We start from the raw sequence: 17,815 nt of genomic DNA, 5'->3' as shown, positions 1-17,815 counted from the left end.
TTGATCATTTTTCCTTCTTTTTTTTTTTTTTTATTTTATACAACACGATACGCGCCATGGAACCATACATCGCACAACTCTCAAAGCACTTTAAATTCTCCTTCATCTATTTACACAGATTTTACGGGAGGCATTGTACGATCCAGCGGTGGATATTGTGAAAAATGATGGCTCATTCCTTTTACGAAAGCCACAACCCGAACCCATCTCCACGGTTCCCTCCTTTAACGGTATTATGCTACACGAATACACCACTCCATTCCTTAATCCCATTGCCACTTTTCCAGACTCCCCAGTTCCCTCACCTGGCCCATCCTTTCATCATCAGTACGGAGTCAAAGCACGACCCCTCATTCCTTTTCGGCTCCCTTCAATATACTAACCTCCAACCACTCCATCCAGTGCTCGGGGCGATATCTTCGATCACCTCCCCTGCCTCCTTCCCTCGTCTTTGTATAGGGTGAGGGAAAAGTCGAGAAACTCGAGCACAGGTTTACACTTCCAATGTGAAGGAAGCCTTAATAGGTTGTTGAACTACCGACGCCAGTTGTTCCCAAACACCGTTTCCGTTCCGTTGTTCTTTTCAGAGGCTTACCCCACAGAAGTCTCAGTCTCACCCTTCATTCTAAAGCTGACCCCCCACCTTCCCCTTTCTCTCTCTAAAGGCGTAAATCCAGCGCAAAGAATTAGCCTTGTTGAAGGGTTGGTCGGTGGGGCGCCTCCTCTCTCTCTCTCTCGGTTTTCTCTTTCGCCCATGATGTGAAACCCTAGCTGCCCGCTACTAGGAATTACGGCCTTGGCTCCAAGAAGCGGAGGGGGTGGGGGGGCTCGCCGGATCGCCGCCACGACATGGGAAACTGCTGCCGCTCGCCGGCCGCCGTCGCCCGGGAGGACGTCAAGTCACACTTCCCCGCCGCCCACCACCACCATTACCAAGCTTCCGGCGCCGCCGCCAAGAACCACCTCCACAACGGCGCCGCCGGAGGCTACCCCAAGCGACCGACGGTCCTCACTGGTGGCGCCTGCGACACCGTCCTTGCCGGCGGCATCGAGGAGAAGTACCTCCTCGACCGCGAGCTCGGGCGGGGGAGTTCGGGGTCACCTATCTCTGTATGGACCGGGATACGAAGGAGGTTCTTGCCTGCAAGTCGATCTCGAAGCGGAAGCTCCGGACGGCCATCGACGTTGAGGACGTCCGGCGGGAGGTCGCTATCATGCGCCACCTCCCCAAAAACCCCAGCATCGTGAGCTTGAAGGAGGCGTGCGAGGACGAGAGTGCGGTGCATTTGGTGATGGAGTTGTGCGAGGGCGGGGAGCTCTTCGACCGCATCGTGGCGCGGGGGCATTACACCGAGCGGGCTGCCGCCACCGTCACCCGGACCATCGTCGAGGTCGTCCAGCTCTGCCACCGCCATGGGGTGATCCACCGGGACCTCAAGCCGGAGAACTTCCTTTTCGCCACCAAGAAGGAGAACTCGCCGTTGAAGGCGATCGATTTTGGGTTGTCGATATTCTTCAAGCCTGGTGAGTAGGGCGTGATTTCTTTTTGTTCTTCTTTTCCGCCTGATCTGTTTGGGCTGAAATTATGGATACTTTTCGATGAATTATGGTAATATTCCTTCCAACGGCCTAAGTTTCGAATATGTGATCAGTATTATGGAGATAATGCCTGCCTAATTAATACGTTTAGTTAGTAATGGAAGCAATTGCTGCTACAGTAATTCCTGCAATGAGATTAAATTTGATTAGCTGTGATAATTGGACTCATACTTGAAGAAAAACAGATTGAAACAAGCTATAAAACCAAATTTGTTATTTTTGGTGAGTCTGGTGCAATAAAGAGGACGAAGATGAAAGTGGAAAGAGGAAGAAGGCTGATTTGTCTGACATTGGCTACTTGTGAATTGTAAAGTTCACAAAGCCGAACACAATGTCTCTTTTGTGCGTTTCTTTTCCTTTTTTACCAACTTATGTTGACAAGGTTTCAATATTAAGAAGAAATTACTTTGATAATGTGTCATTGTCGTTTAACTTGAGTCAGGATATGATGTTGATGACTTAATAATATTTGATTTATTTTATCTTTTTAAAAAATGATCTATTTTAATTCAAATGGGAGTCTTTGTTAAAACTACCAAAATAAATTTACAACCATAACCATGAGTCAAGATTATTTTAATAATGTGATACTGTAGTTTAATTTGACTCAAGATACAATGTTGATGACCTAATGCTAATATTTTCTTTGCTTTAGTTTTTTTAAGTGATCTATTTTCATTAAAATAAGACTCTATGTTAAAACTGCCAAAATAATTTACCACCATAACCATGAGTGTTGAAGCCTTGGTCCAACCATTTGGCATCAACTTGCTGAATCATGTCTAAATAATTGCTCCTATTAAGGACCATCTCCGATGTTGCTGCTAGTTATTCTTAGATCCTCTCTTGCAACTCCTGCTCATATTACCTTAACACCTGCTCCCTTTTTATGTAGCCTCATACCTTCGGTCCACATTCATGTATAACATCTAAGTTAATTTTCCATTATTTGATCCTCAACCATTTCAATTTATGTATCCCCTCTAGCATACTCGTTTACTAATTATTTAATCCTATTCTTCTTAGTTTCGCAATAAGTATTTTTAGCATTCTCATCTCTCATATTCATGTTTTTGATAGAACTCAAATCTATTGCTGAACATTTGTGCAGCTGAGCTACACAACATCCTGGTCTCGTTGTTGTCAAGAGTGTCTTTATATTCTTAAATGCAATTGTCACACCATACCTTAGAAGCAGCTCTCCACTTGAGCAATCCTACTTAATTATATCTGGTACAACATCATTTTTTCCTGAATTCTTGAGAATTTTTATCCTTGCCCTGTTTAATTGACACTATACCATCTGCAACAACATTCACCAAGGTATAGTTGTCCTTGTTTGTAGGCAATGCCCCACTATTGACAAACATCAAGTTAGAATTCGTTTCACATGTTGAGCTTCTGTTCCTATTGGTTATGATCTAACAGGAACTATCCCTTTTTATCAGAATAGGCTCAATGTATTTGATATTGGAAATAACTTTTTGTTTAAATAATCAAAAAAGAATCTCAGTGGCGTCTATAATTTAACATTTTTTGTCTTGCAGAGTTGCATCTTGATATATGTCTGAATTTCACTCTCGCTGCATGATAGTTCAACAGTAAACTGGTACCTGTCAAGTGTGCAGTCTTGTTCACTTCAATCATGGAGCAGTACCCATTGCTTTGCCTCTTTTTTGACTTATTGTCTTTTCTTTTTGATTACCCTTTTCTTGGTTATGCATTATTTTTTAAGCATGGTTTTGCAAAATTCAAGAATTAATATTGAAATCATTAAAGTTCATTCGTGAAAACTTGGAGCACTAGCTGATTTATCCTTTAAACCAGTAAATTGTCAAACATTGGGGATTTCTATTCTAATGTTCCTGATTTTAACATTATTCTGTTGTTGCTTTTAATATTATTCCTTTGGCATTCTAGGAGAAACATTCTCTGAGATTGTAGGAAGCCCATACTACATGGCTCCTGAAGTTCTGAAGCGGAATTATGGGCCGGAGATAGATATATGGAGTGCGGGAGTAATTCTCTACATACTATTATGTGGAGTTCCCCCATTTTGGGCTGGTAAAGTTTTCTTTCTGTCTTTTTTTTTGCTAATGGAATCTATCCTCCTCTATCTTGAAATCCAGTTCACCATTCCTGCTATTCTGCTGGAAGGGGATATCCCTTCTGCCTTGCTAGAACTTTCTTAACTAGGGTTAGTTAACTTTAGATTTATTTTATATGATCTTGTAAAATTACCATTTTCTGAGGAAGAATATAATATGTTAAAATTGCAGAAACTGAACAAGGGGTTGCACAAGCCATTCTTCGGGGGCTTATAGATTTTAAGCGCGAACCATGGCCAAGTGTTTCAGAAAATGCTAAGAATCTGGTCCGTCAGATGTTGGAGCCTGACCCAAAACTTAGACTAACCGCAAAGCAAGTTCTAGGTATGTTATATCTTGCTCTTTTGCTGGCTCATGTACTGAAATTATCTTGTTTGTTTGTTGAATGAATGTATTTAGGCCACTAGTAGTCTTCATGGTTTACCAGTCTTGATTTGGTTGCTTTTTTCTGTCGATCATTTAATTCCTGGTGATAATTTTAAGTCTTGTTACAAGTTTTCATGTTCAAATGCTCAACATCTGTTCATCTTGTAACCACTTTGAATTTACTTGAACCAATGGAATGTAGCGCCTCATATTTTCTTAATGACTAATTTAGGGATGTTAGAATGAAGTATTTGTAATATCATTGTAAAATCTGAGGTTCAAAACTTTATGAATATTCTTTCATTATCTTAATGAGTGGATTGGGCTCTCTCGAATTTCTTTCTCGAAAAAAATCACAAATATTGCTACTGGTTGCAAGGTTCTATAATCTATCATTGTTGCTAACCTCACAGTTTTTTTCTTTAATTTTAATTAGATAGTGACAACCCTGATGTTGCTAAATAATGATCCTTATTTGATAAGGTCAATAGATGCTGGACAAGTTCTATGCTCTGGATTTGGGATAGCTGTCTTACTTCCAGTTGTTCTTCAACATTCCTGGCCAAGAAATTCTGGTTGAGATTAACTATCAAACTTGGAATGACTCTTGGTGGCACTGTCAGCAATTATTAAATAATCAACAGTCATTGAGATGGAAGTGTGCTTATCCGTGATATGGATATTGTCTTGGTCATCCTTGTAATCCTCTTTCCGGGTCTCTAGTAACTAATTTACTATTAGTATTTTGCATGTACTTTGCATGTGAGATAAGATGGATGACATTAACTGAAGAAAAAGATATTTTTGCAGTAAAGAATGAGAAGAGAGATGTGAAGCATATGGAGAGATGTAGAAAGCATCATGTATTTGGAAGTTGGAAATCTGTCCATCTCCCTCTTCGTCTTTCTCTTTCTTAGGTCTCATTTTTTTTCTCCCCATGCCTAACCAATATTGACTTAGTTTCATCCATAGTAATCATGTCCAGTTGATGATTTTGGGATTTGCTTTCTTGGATGCTATGGATTCTTTTGAAAATTACGATATCTATTTGAATCCTGGTTGTATTTTGCTATATTTCTGCCTCTCCTTTTTGGATCTATCTGTAATCCCAATTTACATTTCTTTGTTGGACTATCCCAATTTACCTTTCTTTGTTGGACTCTTAATGACTGAACCCCATTTTCCATTCTACATTATGATCATGTGACAATCGATGTCCAATGAACAACTGACGGATGTTTTGTTAGATTTTGCTTTATATATATATATATATATATATATATAGACACACATTCAGAAAAGGAGATGAATTAAATTCAATTTTTAGGAGGATTATTTTTGAGTGTCACATATTAAGATCAACTGTTCAAGTTTTAGTTGCTCAAGTATAAACAATATCTCAGAAAGCAGATGCTATGCTTAGATGGACGCCTGCTACCTTCAGTGCCTTGCTTAGGGCATGACTCCCTACTCGGATCCTTAAATTGACGGCATACCAAGTATCTAAGTAGCCAGCATATGCTTATGCTGCTTTTAACATCAAATGGGGTTTATTTTGGTTCAAGTTAGGGTGTTAGGTGGGCAAAGCATTGTCCTCCTGCCTTGCCCACCCTTCTTCCACCAACCCAAACCCTCACAGCCTCACCCACCTCACATTTGTTTAGCATTGGTGCCTGCCCACCTCAATTGCTTGCAATTTTCAAGTGTCAGTAATCTTGATTAGTTGTTCATATCCAACTTTGCATTGAGTTCACCAGAGCTGCTTGTTCCATTAAGTGGCCTAAATTGTTAAGCATGTTCTTTTGGATATATAATTAGTTTTATCACACAATTTGTCAGAAAACATGTTCTCTTACTAGCTAATTTGCAGTACACTAAGACAAGTCCTCAAGCAAATGTAATAGTGTTTCCTTAATTTACCATTTTTTTTTATCTTGTTATTATTTATTTTTTCAGTTACTTTTATATGCTTATGAACATTACAGTTTTCTGAATGCCATTTGCATAGGCATCAGCCTGTACAAGTGCCGTACGTTTTTTTTGGCTGCCTATGTGCCGTAAATGATTTTTAAGACTGCATACAAGGAAAATGAGACAGTTAGTACTGTTGAATGCTTGAGCCAGTCAGTACTGTGACATAGATTGATTTTGCTAGAGCTTTTCTAGATCCTATTTCTCTGTAAATGTTGGTTAATGATTTAATTTAGTCTGATTCCACAGTTATGGTACTGGATTAATGTGTAATGGCAGATGATTTCAAGTGGTCAGATGTTACAATCAGTTCTCTTTATTGTGAATTAGAGTTCACTTGTACTTGCTAGAGTATACTTTAACTAGATTTAGAGATATTGTAGCCCTTTTGGATATTTACAATTCATTTGTTGAAGATAGAATTTAGGAACTAGAAGTCTGACAATCTTTTTTGTTAAATATTTCATTGAACTGTTCTGTCAAAGATAAAATTTCTTGTTGCAAACTTTTCAAGATGTGAATCTTTTCACCTAACAGTTTTATACTCCCACGATAAAACCGGTGGTCACTTTCATGTAAATGCATTTCATGATTAGCTATTACCTATCATATTGTATGATAGATATCAGGATAGTGGAAATGTCACTTTCCGTGGTTTGTATATTGTATTTTATTATAGCAAGGATAAAGAGAAGTGTTTAGGCTTTCATAGCATCCAAAAGTCATCCAGCTTTATATGCTTCAAAATTGAGTGATTCTTCTGTGTCCAAAACAATTTTCAGCGACATTAAAATGAAATGAAAGTGTTGAAATTTGATATTCTTTGGCCAACTGCTTCCTTTGAATTTGCATACCATGCTTTTTTTTTTGGTTTTTCTTTTGAAAGAATATGATGGGAGTTTTCCACCATTATATCAACTCATGCTTTCTGCTCAAATGGAGACACGAAGTTATCTACTCAAGCCGGTCATGGTTTTTCTTTACAGATGTTTTACAGAACTTTTACTTGTCAGAACAAGGCCCAAGTTTTTCCTGCTCTCTTTTTCTTTATTGGTGACTTAGTTGGACGTACTGAGCTTTTTTTGTCTACTTTGATCTTATTAGTCTTCTGTATTTAGTGTTTCCCCTAGAATCTGTTTCATTTTATCGATATAATTATAGTATTTATTCTGAGGCAGTTGATTTTGTAAAAATCATTTGGTCAAGGTTATGCTGTTAACTTCTACCATCCATATGCATGTATTGGCATTTCTACTGTGATACTATTTTCTTTTTTCCCATGTATTTATGTAACCCTTCTACAAAAATGATTTCTATGGTAAATGGTTTTGGTCTCAGCCCATCTCCTTGGAATGGGTTATGGATGCTGATTATATTACATTGTGTTCCACCTCCTGGGAATATGTCATGGAATGTTGTTATTATTCAATTAACAATTAAGATTAAAAAAATTGTCTTGGACCTCCGTTATTCATGTTTACAACATTGCATGCTTCCTCTATCTGTTTAGATCTGGTTATTTGGATGAATGTCTGACCATGTACCACTACCACTGATGCAATATGCTAGTAAGAATTGAATGATCAAAATGGGAATTTATCCTCTGGAATTTTGGGAAAGGACCTTATGCCACTTCTTGATTTAACTTGCCAAACTTGCTTTAACCTAATATTTGACTGAGCCTGGCTAAGTTTATGTCTATTATAAAGGGTCAATATTTTTTTTTTTACCAACCTGTGTTGCTGGGTTGATTGATAAAGATGTGATTAATCGGACTACTTGTTGCATAGCAGTTGCTGGATAGATGGTGCACATAGTTATTTATTGCTGCTATAATAATTGCAGAAACTCATCTTTAGTTCATTCCTCCTTGCATTCTTGATCTTGTTCTTGGATATGCTTGGTCTTTTTTTCCTTGAACATCAGAAATTTTACATGTTCTTGCCCCATCATAAGAGGTTTTAGTTGGTAAAAATCCTTGTGCTAGGCATCTTCAGATTGACTATCATTATCCCTTCTAGGGATGTCTGCAGGTTTGTCAGATCATGCAAAAAACTACCTAAGGATGGAAGAAAAATAGTTACTAGGGAAATATAGATAGGAGAGACAGAAGAGAAGAGGGACACACTGAGAATATCAGGTGACATCGTTATATATAGGATGTGCACCTTTTGGCTTGTATTACATAGGCTGTTAGGATATAGTAGGCATATGACCAAGCATCCAGCTGGAATATAAAAGGAAGTTTACTTTCCATACAAGGCAAGCTTATCAGATGAAGATGTAATGAACTGTTAGAGACCACCTTCTCTTTTTACTTTTCATCCCAATAATTAGATTGAACAGTTCTCATACGTTCTTTTCTTTCTTGCAGAACATCCATGGCTTCAAAATGCTAAAAAAGCTCCAAATGTTCCTCTTGGAGATGCTGTCAAGTCGAGGCTTAAACAGTTTTCGAGGATGAATAGATTTAAAAGGAGAGCTTTAAGGGTTAGTTGGCAGTTTGATAGTTGCCCTAATAACTTATGCCTTTTCCACTCCTTGTTTTTTATTTTCAGATTGATTTAAACATCTCTATATCCTTAGTGGATTTTTGTTGATTAGGTCATTGCGGATCATTTGTCCATGGAAGAAGTTGAAGACATAAAAGATATGTTTAAGATGATGGACACTGATAACGATGGCATTGTTTCATATGAGGAACTGAAAAATGGACTTGCAAAATTTGGTTCCCATCTTGTGGAGTCTGAAGTGCAGATGCTTATTGAAGCTGTAAGGATACTTGCATTTGTTGTTAAATTTTAATTTAGCTATGTCCATTAAATGCAAATAAAAGGAAAAAACTTGGGGTTTTTAACTCTCTCTCTCTCTCTCTCTCTCTCTGTGTGCGTGGGTTGGGGGGAAGGTCTGTCAAGAAAGAGGCCTTCTCTTTTCTCTTTAGTAGCATGGATTTTAAGGTTTAAGTGACATGAAGATCAGGCAATAAAAAGGTATGTGTTATATGAAACTACTTGTGCCTTTTTATTGCAAAATAGTAACTTCATGAATGCCAGTAGGTGGCCTACTTTGGAAAGAGCACTTAGGATGATATAGGAGATAGATAAGTTGACCACTCTCCATCAAGCTGATGTAGGCCAAGTTCTTATAGGGAGGCACTGCACATCTTTCTTATGGTAGCTAACTTACAGTAGTGGCACCCAAAACATTCTGCAAGTTTCCAAACAACAACCAACCTGGTGATTATTTGCATGCATTCAATTAGAAATAATGTTATAAACATTCACATATTGGACATTGTATTAGATGGTCAAATGTGAATGGGAAAATTGCTGTATCCTTCCAATGCACTATCTTTCTCATAACAAACTTGAGGGGTCATTCTTTTAGTGAATGTAATAGCTTCTGTTGTTTCAAAGTATGCATTCAATTCTCTGGCTTTCTAATCAATAGATCAACAACTTATTCAGTGTTCAACCTGTTTTCAGTTCCAGTGATTTATTGAGAAATGATAGTATTGGATTTAGATTAATGATCATCTAACAACTTTGGAACCTTGGATTTTTTTCAATTCTAGATGACATTACCAGTTTAATTGGACTGATCAGACACAAATTAAAATTTCTAATTCCATTGACATATTCTTCCATTAGGCCAGCAACTGATTGGGGTGAGATGATTTTTTCTTACTCAATTTTGTCATTCCACAAGTTCATTAAGACGTTTTCACTTACCCTATTTAAATCATTTGGGAAACCAAAATATTCACTAAGCTGGCCAATTGTAAAGGATCATCTACTTTAATAGCACGAAAGATATCCCTAGCAAATTCATTGCCAATACAATAAACTCCCCACTCGCTTTCATCACATATCAAAGGCTTTGCTGGTGACCTTCTCCTCTTTTCTTTAATTAGGGAAATTAATAGCCCTTACTAGGTTGGCTTGGTTGGGAAACACGTCCATTGTCACTTTCCCCCCAAATGCCTAATGTACAATATAGATATGAGGTTTTTAGCATTCAAGAGACCTTTCCACCTCCACAAAATTTTGGGTTCAGGAATTACGTCAGTAAATCTAGGGACTAAAATATTTTTCCAGGACAATCAATTGAAGATAATAGACTAGTTGGTCATTTGTATAAAGTGAATCTGATTGAAATGTGTGTACACCGAACCTCACATTTCTTGTTTCTGGTAGATTATTTGACCCTAAACTTGCTCTACCATGGCCCTACCCTATAGTCCACTAGCATCCTCTATGTGGCTGGTCACCAGTTACCCACCAGAATCATTTAGAGGCCTAGCTACATTTAAATGCACACCTGGAACCAATTCTGTGCACACTGGTGAAGGCTGGTGGAAATGAACTGGTGGCAGGGATCTTATCAAAAAATACAAGGTGTTGCAGAGATACATTGTCAGGCAGTGAAGAGAGTCCTCGTGGGATGGATGTAGGAACTTAGTAGTCCTCACCGTTGTAAATTATACTTTATATTCAGTATCATTTTTCTCTTGCGGCATGACTTTGTCGAGACCAGTTTGCTGAACTGCAAAAGTGATGTGAATTATATCATCAGAGGAATTTGACTTGCAGACACTCAGATAATTCTTGGTAAAGGTTTTGAAAAAAAAACAAAAGCCTGTAAAACCTAATTATATTCTCTCAAATTAATATTCTATGTAGGAGACATATTATATGGATACCATGATTCTAGACTGAATCAGCTGGATCAGCAACATCATCTTTCATCATTAAACTATAAAAGATCTTTTCCACTTGATGTTATCCCTGCTTTTTCCTTCCAGAAATTTCTGGAATTTAAATTATTAAATTATTCATTAGTTGTGTCCTAAACTTTGTAATATTTTTTTGTGAAAATCTGTGGTGCTTTGATTGATGTATGAATCAAAAGGACTAATTCATGGATTTATTTTAAAGCTTCTATGAGGGGTAATTGCTGAACCATAGCTCATAGTTCCAACAACAATGAAAGCTACCGGAAAAGAAAACAGCAGCAATACTGCTAGCAAGTACAGATTCAATATTTCCTTTGTATAGATATTGAGGTGGATGGACATTTAGATGGATTGCCATTCTAAATAACATGAACCTTCTGTCTGGTTCTCTCAGATTATCTTCTTATGATTGATTCTTCATCCATTTCATTCCAAATCAGTCTGAAATCCCTGGGACGTGTATTGAATTGTTTGGACAGATTCATGATATTTTGACATGATTCGTGCATGGTAACACTTCCAGGAATCATATGGTCATATGACATTTTTTTAAAGGTTACTGAAAATTTTTCTATTGCATCATATTGAGCCAGCATTTGAAGGCTGTTTATTTACAAATCATGATTTTATTCTTTCCTGAATTTGAAATTTTTGTAGTTTGACAGACAAGGTTTTTAGAAGGTGTTTGGTTGTCGGAAAGAGAAAGTTTCAAAAATGGAAAAAAATGTAAGATGATAAATGGAGACTTAAGTTTGAAAAATTCTACTCAAAGTAGAAATTCTTGAAATCATTATTTAGTTTGCACAGTTAAACACCTAAAAATCATGACTTGTAATTTCAAAAAAATCACATGGAGTCATGATATATCACAATTTACTTGCACTTCCAAGCATACCCTCAATATCTGTGCTATAGACAGACGCTAGTAGTTATTGCACTTCATAGTGTATTGATAATGCTATCTTCCTGCTTTTGGTGGATTCCTTTTGTTCACATATGAAAAATGCTTCTTGCTAGGAAGAGAATAGGGAACTGGTATTTATGGATGCCTATCCTCTTCTGTATCTAAAATGTGCTTAGAAACACAGAGCCACAGCTTCTGACTGATCAAGTTTGTGCAAATAGGTAGATACCAATGGAAAAGGAAAGCTAGACTATGGGGAGTTTGCTGCAGTATCTCTTCATTTGCAGAGGATGGCAAATGACGAGCATCTCCGCAGAGCCTTTTCATACTTTGATAAGGATGGGAATGGCTACATTGAGCCAGAGGAGCTTCAGGAGGCCTTGGTGGAAGATGGAGCTGCTGACAGCATGGATGTGGCAAATGATATCCTACAAGAAGTTGACACGGACAAGGTAATTCTTGACTAGTTGCTGAAACCACTATCTTCTTTCTTAATTGCTCACAAGCTTCAATTGCTTGCACATTTGCAGGATGGAAGAATAAGCTATGATGAATTTGTGGCAATGATGAAAGCTGGAACAGATTGGAGGAAGGCATCACGACACTACTCAAGAGGAAGATTCAACAGTCTCAGTGTCAGACTAATGAAGGATGGTTCTCTAAAGCTGGGTGGTGAGTGAAGTGCGGGCAGATTCACAGTCTCAGCATCAGACTGATGAAGGATGGTTCTCTAAACCTGGCTGGTGAGTGAAATGGCAGCCAGAGGTCTTGTATGTTTGTTGTTGAAAGCGGATGCTCTCCAACCTTTAATTTTTTCACATTATTTTGGGTGGGATTAGTTAGGTGGCGGCCCTTTATTGGCTTACCCTGTAATTAGTTCTTCAGCTAGCATGATGAGCATTTGCGTTGCTGTGTTTGTTTGCATTTGAAGTTGCCGCTGTCTGATACACTTATGTTGTATTGCAGTATTGGCTTTGTTGTAATTTTTAGATGCACACTATTGGTTTTTAATAGCCAATGTTCATTTATATAAAAGTTATGTTATTAGTTGGATTCACAAAAATAATATTTAAATGTCTTTCATGAGATGTATCAGGTATCATGCCAATGAAGAGTCAATGCTGCATCAGCTGCCCTATCGGTTCTTCTTTTGCTGCAGAGTAGCAGTAGTATCAGGCTGTCGGTGCGGCTGTGGTTATCTTCCCTTGCCGGGGTCTCTGCGATGGTATTTCACAATTTGTTTTGTCTTGGACTCTTAGCAAGCATCAAGTAATCAAAGACTTAAAGATCAGTTTAATGGAGGAAATTGAGCGAATGTTTGTAATTGCAGTGCAAGCTAAGTGATCTTTGCAGACGCCTTGGACAAGTTTGAGCTGCTAGTCGTTTTAAGCTGCTGGTCCGATCCCTCTCAAAGAAAGGGATATACTGATGAGGACCGAGTCGTTAGCAGTTGCTAAAATCACCGTTTGGATGGACTGAGTGTTATAGCCCAAATCAAGGCCCAACTATCAAGACCTAAGTCCAAAAAAAAAAAAAAAAAAAAAAAAAAGAAACAAGGGAAATCGAGAAGAAGACTTCTGATAGGAGTCTTCTTCTCCGATTCAACTACGTGGATCGGGAGTCCTAGGACCACCAGGAGTCCTAGGGCTCTCTATAAAAAGGCTCTCCCCTTCCTTAAAAGCCCTCCATCGGTCCTTTTCCCCTCTCTTCGTCCCTGATTTCTCCGATTGGAGCCGCGGATACTTGTTTCGTGCTCGCCGCGATTGCTCGCTGGTGGGGTCACCGGAGGCCGAAGTAAGTTTTCCTCCTCTTCCTCTCTTCTTTCTCCTTCTTCCCGTGCTTCTATACACGACTGCCGGCGACGGGTGTCGCCGATTTTTGTCGGAGAAGGGACTCCTGTTTGCTCTCTTCTTCTCTTTGGTTTTCCAGCGCCGGCGATCACAACCGACCGCCGGCCTTGCCTCTCCGAACTCGAGAGAGATTGCCCCCCTCTGCCGTCGGGTCGCCGTGTCGGCCGTGGCCTGAACGGCCGATCAAGGGAGGGGACCTGTTGGTCCCCTGTTTCGGCCAGGATGGAGCTTGAGAGAAAAGAAAAGAAAAAGAAGAAAAAGAGAAAAGAAAAGAAAAGACAAGAAAAGAAAAGAAAAAGAAGAAAAAAAAAGAGAAAAGAAAAGAAAAGAAAAAGAAAAGAAAAAAAGAGAGAGAACAAGAAAGGGAGAGAGAAACTTTCTCTCTCTGCTCTCTCTCTTAGATTTTTTTAGGATTTATGAAATTAAAAAAAAGAAAAAAATATAATAATAATAATTAAAAAAAATATAAGAAAAGTTTTCATGGATCAATCCGAAAATCCTGAACGTTGTCGTCTAGTTAATCCATTTGAGGACATTGGATTTTAACAAATTTTAATTTTTTTAATTCAATGAAATTTTGATCAAAAATTATGATATTTGACTTATTAGGTCCGGAGAAGGATTTTCAAGATTTCTAGAATTTCTAGTTTGGATTTTCTTTTGAGGTAAGTAGTGTTTACTTTTATTGAATTTATCTGGTAAATTATAAATTCTGAATTAAATAAATTCATAACATGCTTATAATTGAAAATATTTATTGAAAATAATTGTTGAAATTATTTATGACTGAAGTTATTTGTTGAAATTATTTATGATTGAAGTTATTTGTTGAAAAAAAAAATATTATGATGATGTATGATCATAAAGAATGATATGATTGATTTAACTCGAATATCATTTATTTATATTATTTTTGAAAATAATATATGAATTGAAAGATGATATGAATTTGACAACCTGACTATGTAAAGGATCCCGCCAATGGGGGCATATACGTTGGCAATTGATTGTCCTGAGGATTTATATCGCCAGCGAGACCAGCGACATGTCACCAGAGAGACCAGCGACAAACCGCCAGCGAGACTAGCGGTTCCAAAGGACTTAGCTGCCAGATGATTCACAGCCTACCGCAAGCAGATACGTGGTATTATGACCCTACCACAGGAAAAATGTGGTCATAGTCATGGTTGGTAAGAAGAACTTAAGAAATTGATAAATTTAAGATGATAAGCATTATCTGAAATTATGATGAACTGAAATTTTATATGATTGATAGTATGATTATGATTTTATGAATTTACATATTGATTTTGTTATTATCAGTAAACCGACATGTACAGTATTATTGTCTGATTTATTCAGTTAAAGGTATACACTACTTACTGGGCTATTTAGCTCATGATGAGTTTTATATTTTTCTTTACAGATCCAGAAAATTAGCATGATGCGGAATTTCGGTTGGGAGAGCGATTAGAGATGGAGTTAGCTCATTTGATTTAGGATTTTCTCAGAATTGATTCAAGACTTTTATTTTAAGTGTTGACTTTGTCAGACAATTATTTTTCTTTTGGACACTGAGTTTTGATTTGTTATTTGAACTAAGGTTTGACTGTTAAAAATTGAAAAATTATTTAACTTTATGTGTAAGATATCATGATGAGATGCCTTGCATGCTTATGGAAAAAGTTTTCTATGAGTATGCGGCGGTTGCCATGACCCTCGATTCACAATCTTGGGTCGGGGCGTGACAATTAATATGGTATCAGAGCATAAGTAGATAGATAAAGATATATAGAATAGAATGAGCGAGTGATGGGTAGATATTAGGAAATTTGAGAGGTTAGTTATGATGATTATGATCTGACCTGTCTCAAGTAAGTTTATAACCTTATTAAGGATAAGTTATTATCTCAAATTTGTCATAGGTCAAAATGCCTCCACGACGAACGAAGAATACTTAAGGAGCGGTAGGAGGGACATCAAATCCACTTGGTGATAACACTCCCCAATTGAATAGCAGCACATCTCAGCAGGAGGGAATCCTTGATCCTACCAAAAATACTCCGACAGTACAGGAGGAGCCGAACATGACTCAACTAATGCAAACTCTGATCGGAGTAGTTCAAACACAACAACAGTTACTTCAACAACAACATGCACAGCCACGTCAGTATTTTTCACCGACACCTGGACATGGAGAATATCCAATGCAAAGAAATAATATCGTCGAGTTTAAGAAGCTAGCCCCTCCAGCCTTCAAAGGGACCATCGAGCCACTGGAAGTAGATAACTGGATTATGGAAATGGAGAAGGCATTCGCCATGCAAGAATGCCATGATGAAGAGAAGATCCGCTACATAGCATATCTGTTACAAGATGAGGCATACAACTGGTGGCATATACTTGAACAAAAATATGAACACGATAGGATACCACTCACTTCGGAGAGATTTCAAGATGAATTCTTTGATAAGTGCTTCCCTCGAAGTGTCAGAATACAGAAAGAGCAGGAGTTCATTCATCTGAAACAGGAGAACAGATCCGTTGCAGAATATGAAGCTAAATTCACGGAGTTAGCCAAGTTTGTTCCAAGATTAGTTGAGATTGAGCAAGACAGAGTACATAAATTTGAAATGGGATTGAAGACAGAAATTAAAAAATAAATTGTACCCTATGAGTTAACTACTTATGCCTCAGTTGTGAATAAAGCTCTAATAATTGAGAGAAAAGTTAATGAAGCACATGCGGAGAGAGAACAGAATCAGAAGAAGAGAAATAAGTTTGGTGGAACTCAAGGACGAAATCAGAACAATAAGAGTCCAACAAAGAAGCCAGCAAATGATAAGAATCGTGAGAATGAGACAGCTAGATGTTCGAGATGTGGTCAAAGAGAGCATGAGTCTTCTAATTGCCCATGGAATACTGGTTTTTGTTTTAGCTGTAGACAAAAAGGATATAAAATTGCAGATTGCCCCCAGAGGAATGAGAATAGACCCACACAAACAAAGGATGGAGGTCAAAGACCGAAAACTCAAAGAAGGATCTATGCACTCACACAATAGGATGCTCAGGCCTCTAATACTGTGGTGACAGGTATCATTCCTATATCTGGTATTCATGCTTTAGTTTTGTTTGATTCTGGTGCTACACACTCTTTTATATCCACTACTTTTATTAGACAACATGATATACTATGTGAACCTATGAAAATCAAATTATATGTTGAGACACCAGTAGGTGGTATTTTGAGTACCGAAAGTGTGTGTAAGTCATGTAGTATCAGAATAGGAGAAAGAGAATTACCGACAGATTTGGTGGTCCTAGATATGCATAATTTCGATGTCATTCTAGGAATGGATTGGCTTACTACTTATCATGCCTTTGTGGATTGTCATGGAAAGAGAGTGAACTTTCAAATACCGAAAGAATTAACATTCAATTTTGATGGAAGTACAGGAACCATCCCTCCACGTATTATTTCATTTGTGCAAGCTAGACAGATGCTAAGAAAGGGATGTAGAGGTTACCTAGTATCAATAAAGAATAAAGAACATGATGAATTGAAGTTACAGGATATTCCTATCGTAAATAAATTTTCGAATATATTCATTGATGATTTAACCGGACTACCATCAGACAGAGAAATTGAATTTACCATTGAGTTGGCACCCAATACTGATCCGATTTCTAAAGCTCCTTACCGAATGGCCCCTATGGAGTTGAAGGAGTTAAAAGATCAATTACAGGATTTGTTGGATAAAGATTTTATAAGGCCTAGTGTATCTCCTTGGGGAGCTCCAGCCTTATTTGTGAAGAAGAAAGATGGTAGTATGAGGCTTTGTATCGACTATAAAGAGTTGAATAAGAACACTATCAGAAATAAGTATCCTCTATCTCGAATCGATGATTTGTTAGATCAGCTGCAAGGTGCACAAGTCTTTTCAAAAATTGATCTTCGTTCAGGATATCATCAGTTAAAAATCAAAACAGAGGACATACCAAAAACTGCATTTAGAACTCCTTATGGACATTATAAATTTCTAGTGATGCCATTTGGATTAACCAATGCTCTAGCGGCCTTTATGGATTTAATGAACAGAATATTCAAATCCTATCTTGATAAGTTTGTTGTCGTATTTATTGACGATATCTTGATATATTCAAGAAGCAAATTGGAGCATGAAGAACATTTACGGTGTGTACTATAAATATTGAGGAAAGAAAAAACTTTATGCCAAATTTAAGAAGTGTGAATTTTAGTTGGACAAAATAGTCTTTTTAG

General features: G+C 37.7%; 1 protein-coding gene across 1 annotated transcript; it reads left to right on the top strand.

The window, feature by feature from the left end:
• The first annotated feature begins 714 nt into the window (after positions 1–714).
• LOC105034079 (calcium-dependent protein kinase 3) lies at positions 715–12,718 on the top strand. The gene is given in 8 exon segments (XM_010909101.4): positions 715–1,081; positions 1,084–1,524; positions 3,520–3,663; positions 3,879–4,031; positions 8,419–8,534; positions 8,649–8,816; positions 11,905–12,135; positions 12,214–12,718. Coding segments are annotated over 8 exon segments (1,635 nt in total). The 5' UTR covers positions 715–849; the 3' UTR covers positions 12,364–12,718.
• Positions 12,719–17,815: the final 5,097 nt, after the last annotated feature.

Source organism: Elaeis guineensis, chromosome 10, assembly GCF_000442705.2.
Source record: "Elaeis guineensis isolate ETL-2024a chromosome 10, EG11, whole genome shotgun sequence".
NCBI classification, from domain to species: domain Eukaryota; kingdom Viridiplantae; phylum Streptophyta; class Magnoliopsida; order Arecales; family Arecaceae; genus Elaeis; species Elaeis guineensis.
The sequence above is the reverse complement of the archived record's forward strand: the minus strand, read 5'-3'. Positions and strand labels throughout refer to the sequence as shown.